Source organism: Hoplias malabaricus, chromosome 18 (genome assembly GCF_029633855.1).
Source record: "Hoplias malabaricus isolate fHopMal1 chromosome 18, fHopMal1.hap1, whole genome shotgun sequence".
In the NCBI taxonomy this organism is placed as follows: domain Eukaryota; kingdom Metazoa; phylum Chordata; class Actinopteri; order Characiformes; family Erythrinidae; genus Hoplias; species Hoplias malabaricus.
This window is the reverse complement of record NC_089817.1, coordinates 27,841,823-27,846,822: the sequence shown is the minus strand read 5'-3', so window position 1 is coordinate 27,846,822 and position 5,000 is coordinate 27,841,823. Positions and strand designations below refer to the sequence as shown.

General features: G+C 46.7%; 1 protein-coding gene across 4 annotated transcripts in view; it reads right to left on the bottom strand.

Annotated features, from left to right (window-relative positions):
- The window catches only part of msi2a (musashi RNA-binding protein 2a), a 279,469-nt gene that overhangs the window by 196,203 nt on the left and 78,266 nt on the right, over positions 1-5,000 (bottom strand). For all 4 annotated transcript variants that reach the window (XM_066651193.1, XM_066651194.1, XM_066651196.1 and 1 more), the window contains exon 6: positions 3,633-3,725. In XM_066651193.1, the coding sequence (XP_066507290.1) occupies positions 3,633-3,725 (93 nt within the window). The remainder of the gene's footprint in view (positions 1-3,632; positions 3,726-5,000) is intronic.

Below are 5,000 nucleotides of genomic sequence, written 5' to 3'. Positions count from 1 at the left end.
TCTGAACAAAACATTTCAGCCCGTTATCCACGCAGGCCTTGACCTCCCTCAGCTCACAGATAGAACACCACTTTGTTTGGACACCCGCTCAAAAGTCATTACGACAAAGCAATAACTAGCCATGAACTACGGCAGCCTAATTAGGCCATTCCCTTATGTTTACCGAGGCTTTCCAAGCTCGGTCATTTTCTCGCAGGAGAAGCGGCGTAATGAAACGATCAAACACAGCGAGCAGATAGCGCGTACACATCTATTAAACTCCACTGGAGAGCACAGCAACTAATCGCCAGCCCTCGTCGCCCCACTGAGATGCTCCTGGGAAACGAATGCTTACACTCAGACTCGGAGTGGCCGCATGGTTACCAGCAGTTTGTTGATAGCAACAGCGCCGCCCTCTTAAAGGGCCCATACTTTGGAAATGTCACTAAGGCTAAGTCTAAGGGCCTAAGGGTTGGAGAAATGCTCTCGACACGGGAACAGTGCTGTCTCCTCCCTCAACATCCATGGCTGAGTGGCCTTTGGTCAAACCTAACTGCTCACTGCGCACCAGTGTGTGTGTGTGTGTGTTTGTGTGTGTATCTGTACAATTACAATACAAGTATGATTTTTTAATATTAAAAACTACTTAAAAAACCATTAAAACTACCATCCATGCCTCCCTTCCAATACGTCAAAGCTACAATAGCTCATGGTTGTGATGTCACAGGCTTTGAACCTAGTGTACATGCAATCACGTTAAGCCCCGCCCACTCACAGTGAATTGCTGTAGAGTCTGGGCAGACAGTTTGTAGTGTAATTATTCAAGTGGAAGTTGTGGAACAATTAATAAACGTTGTGCTGTTCATTTCTGTCGGGAAGCACACGGATTGAGATGTTTTTTTTTTATTTGTAACTTAGTTTAAGCGAGATCTCTCGGGACACGAGGGGTATAAAATGCAACCGACTTCTCCGACTGAACTGTAGATATCTCCACAGAAGAATGGAAGCTGGTGCTGTTGTCTGAAAGTGAGCTGGAGGAGGGAAAGAGCGATAGAAAGGCACTCACAATCTGCTTGTCTCTCTCTCTCTCTCTCTCTCTCTCTCTCTCTGTGTGTGTGTGTGTGTGTGTGTGTGTGTGTGTCTGCTTGTAGGGATTTAAGTGTGTGTCACAGCAGCTCATCAGCTCAGGAAAGCTCCTATAGCTGTCAAACAGACACACACACACACACACACACACACACACACAGCGTCCTATTACTGTTGACACACAGGCTGAAGAGAGCTGTGTGTTGGAGGGAGATTGAAAAGAGAAAAGAGAAAGCTCCTGTGACCCTGACACCTGTTTCCTCACCACAAACCCAGCTCCAACCGCCACCTACAGCATACACACACACACACACACACACACACACACACACACACACCTAATTGGGCTCACATCCACCTCGTATGAGCGCGTGTGCAAACAAACGGAGAAAAGCGCTCACATACTGACACACAGAAGGACATAAAGGGCATCCATGCAGTAACACACACACACACACACACACACACACACACACACGTTTCCCTCACTAAACATTCTGAACATGTTCATTGCAGACGTCTGAATGCCAAGCTTTACTGAAACCCACGCTGAAGACCTGGCCCCCTACATTGCTATCTCTCTCTCTCTCTCTCTCTTGCTTTATCTTTCGCTCTCTCTCTCTCTCTCTCTTTCTCTTTCTCTCTCGCTTCATCTCTCTCTCTCTCTCTCTCTCTCTCTCCTTCTCTCTCTCTGTCTGCCTCTTTTCTCCTCTTTCCTCTCATTCGTCCTCCTTTCTCTCACTTACTCCCTCCTTTTCTTTCCTTGTTCCCCACTGTTCTCTCTCTCTCTCTCTCTCTGTTTTCTCACCTTCTTTCTTTTATTCTCTCCTTGTCTCGTCTCCCATATTCCTTCCTGTTTCTCCCCTCTCTCAATTTCTTTTTAACCTTTTCTCTCCTTATCTTCACCTCTACTATGTTCCTTCCCACATTCCTCTTTCCTTCTCCTTTATTTCTCTCTCTCACTTTCCCTGTTCGTCTCACTCACATTTCTCCTCTACATCCTTTCTTCTCTTTGTCCCAAACTCTCACTCTTTGTTTGTGTGTGTGTGACAGGGAGAGAGAGAATCTTCATCAGGAGCACATGTAAACCAGGAGCGCTTATTTAATAAATGCTGGGAATGGGCATGAGGGAGTGAAAGACGGAGAGACAGACAGAGGTAGACCCTCAGAAGACCGTCTCACTCTAGTTTGGAAGCACCCCCACCCCTTACCCCCCAGAGACGGCCTGCTCAATCAGGCTGATGTATTTGTGGTGAGTGTGTGAGTGTGTGAGGACCCCTCCAGGAGTGGGCTGCGTGAAGACATGGAAAATAAGAGAAACAAAAAAAGAGAATTAAACAATATAAAACCCCTTCCCACCAGCGTCAGATAATCAAAGCCAATCACGCCTCAATCAAGTGGAGATCTGCGCGGACCCCCCGGTCAGACGCGGTGATTAGGAGCGCTTTTATTTACACCACAACTCACGCTCTCAGCCAATAACAGACAACCTGGCACTACCCCAGCACACCACCTTCATAACAACGTCTCGCAGCACGCTACACCAGGGCTTAACCTTCACAGTGCCACTGCCACTGGGAATAAACATCTCCCAACCCACCACCAATCTCACTTAAAGCAACACTAGGTAATATTTTCACTTTAGTATCACAGCTTCAAAATCACTGTGATGATTCTCTGAGCTGTAAGAGTGAGATTAGAGCCTCTGTCTTTGCTGCTCTGGGTTGAGCACTACAGAAACTGTACTATGGAACTCGCAGAGGAGGGTAGGTCACGAACTATAAAGACGTGTGTTCTCACGGTGTCCGTGTGGGTCTCCACCACTGGTTCAAAAGCGCTGGTATATGGACTGTCTGTGTAAAACCGTCCACAGTTGTGCGTGTGAAAATAATAGTGACTGCACGAGTGTGTGAATCTTTTCACAACTGTGTGTGTGAGTGAAAGGGTTAGTGTAGGAAATTGTCCAAAGTTGTGAGCATGTGAAAATGTCCACAGGTGTGACTGTGTGATGCCCTTTGGACTGCCGCTCTCTCCAGAGGTTTTCCAACGTTTCCGACTACGACCCTCACTCGGATGAACGTATAAAACGAACGAATGAGTGAATGAATTTAACACTCTTTAATGCTTTTGTCCATAGTGATTACAAACATATTCACCAGTGATATCTGTCCAAACACTGCACTGTAGAACCTGAAGCCCACCACTCAGCAGGAGGCAAACAGCACGGAGAATACAACAGCACCGCGTCGACAGACTACACAATCTGCCTCCAGGCCTCTTTTAGGGAAACCGTATTCAGCTACGCATCGACACAACAACAAACAAACAGCAGCACCCCTCCCCCTCCCCCTCCACATATCTCCACACTCCGACACATCTGCAATTTCGTCTTGACTCAGCAGTGTGGAGCCGTGTGTGCGTGTGAAGATCTGAAGCTGTTCCTGTCGCTTGTTGCCCCCCACCCCACCCCCCCGGCGGGGGATGGAGAGCGGGATGGTGAGGGAAGACGAGGGGAGGGCCCCAATTTGGCACCAGCAAACCCTGCAGAGAGAAGCCAAGGCGCTTACCTTTCCGAACTGCTCGAAATACTGCTTCACGTCCTCCACCACCGTGTTCGCCGATAGTCCGCCCACGAATATCTTCTTTGTTCTCGTGACCATCTGGAGAGAGAGGAGAGAGAAGAAGAACAGACATCAGGACATGGACGTGAAAAGCCGGTATCAGGACAAAATCCATGGAGAACCATAGACGGCGGAGGGGGGGGAGAATAATTTGGCGAGACACTGCGAGGTCTCACGCTGTCTCAGAGCTGCCTACTTTAACAGGAAGGGGCCGTTTGACAGAGGTGTTAAGAAACCAATCACAGACTAGGGCTGGACTGAATGCCAGTTTTATTTATTCCTCATGCCACACTATTAGAGACCAACCTGAGACCTGATACAGTTCTAACAAAACATTACTCGGCTTTCTTCATCCCGCAACTCACAAGCTCTGACAATAACAGCAGCCCTCAGTCAATAAATATGGCCCTGTTGACTATGTCAACAACAATCATAAAAATGTCATATTTCCACAAAGGAAACTTCATGATACATTGGTATAATAATAATAATAATAATAAGTGGGCGGAGCTTAGTGGTTGTATCGAACTTTTTGATTCGGCAGGACCCAAGGAATCAGGGGGAAAAATTTCGTCTCTACGCCTCACGTGGTAGGAGCCCTGTAAGAAAAGGTGTTGTCCTTCGCCGTAGCGCCCCCATGAGGCCAATCAGTCTGATTGTTTTGCACCTGAGTAGCGGGAGGGTTTACTACCTACTGACCAAGCCTCAAGTCTGTAGGCCTTACGGTTTGGGCTGTGCGATCGTTTGTAGTGCCGAAAAAGAACCGGAAGAATTATAACAATAAAAATCCTAACAATAATAATAGGGTTTCAAGCACTTCGTACTGAAACCCCTAATAATAATAATATATATTCATGCCTCTGTATCCAGGGGTCAGGCAACCAAAATCAGCAGATGCTAACATTCTTTACATCCTCCTCTACACATCATAGAATGTGTAGATAAATGACAAGCCCCTGTTAAAACGAAAATTAGCCTGTTTCCGTGCTGGAAACCGACTTACACGTCAGAGAAACGGCATCGGCATAACCACCAGACCTTCAAATGTTGAAAAGCCTGAACCAAGATGGGGATATTGCTTTATTCCTGTTCCAAAGATGGGAACAGGATTGCCTTATTTTTGCTGTAGATTGAACTGACTCTAAATTCAGGAGAGTGCTAATTGCATGAAAGTAAACACAAACTGAAAGTGCTACAAAACGAAACAACTCGATTTTCCTTAAAAGACACAGAGGACTGACTTTGAACAAACCAGAGACAACAGCATTTCTCCACAATCGTAGTCGCTGCCATTAAATCTGGAGAAGCAGGAAG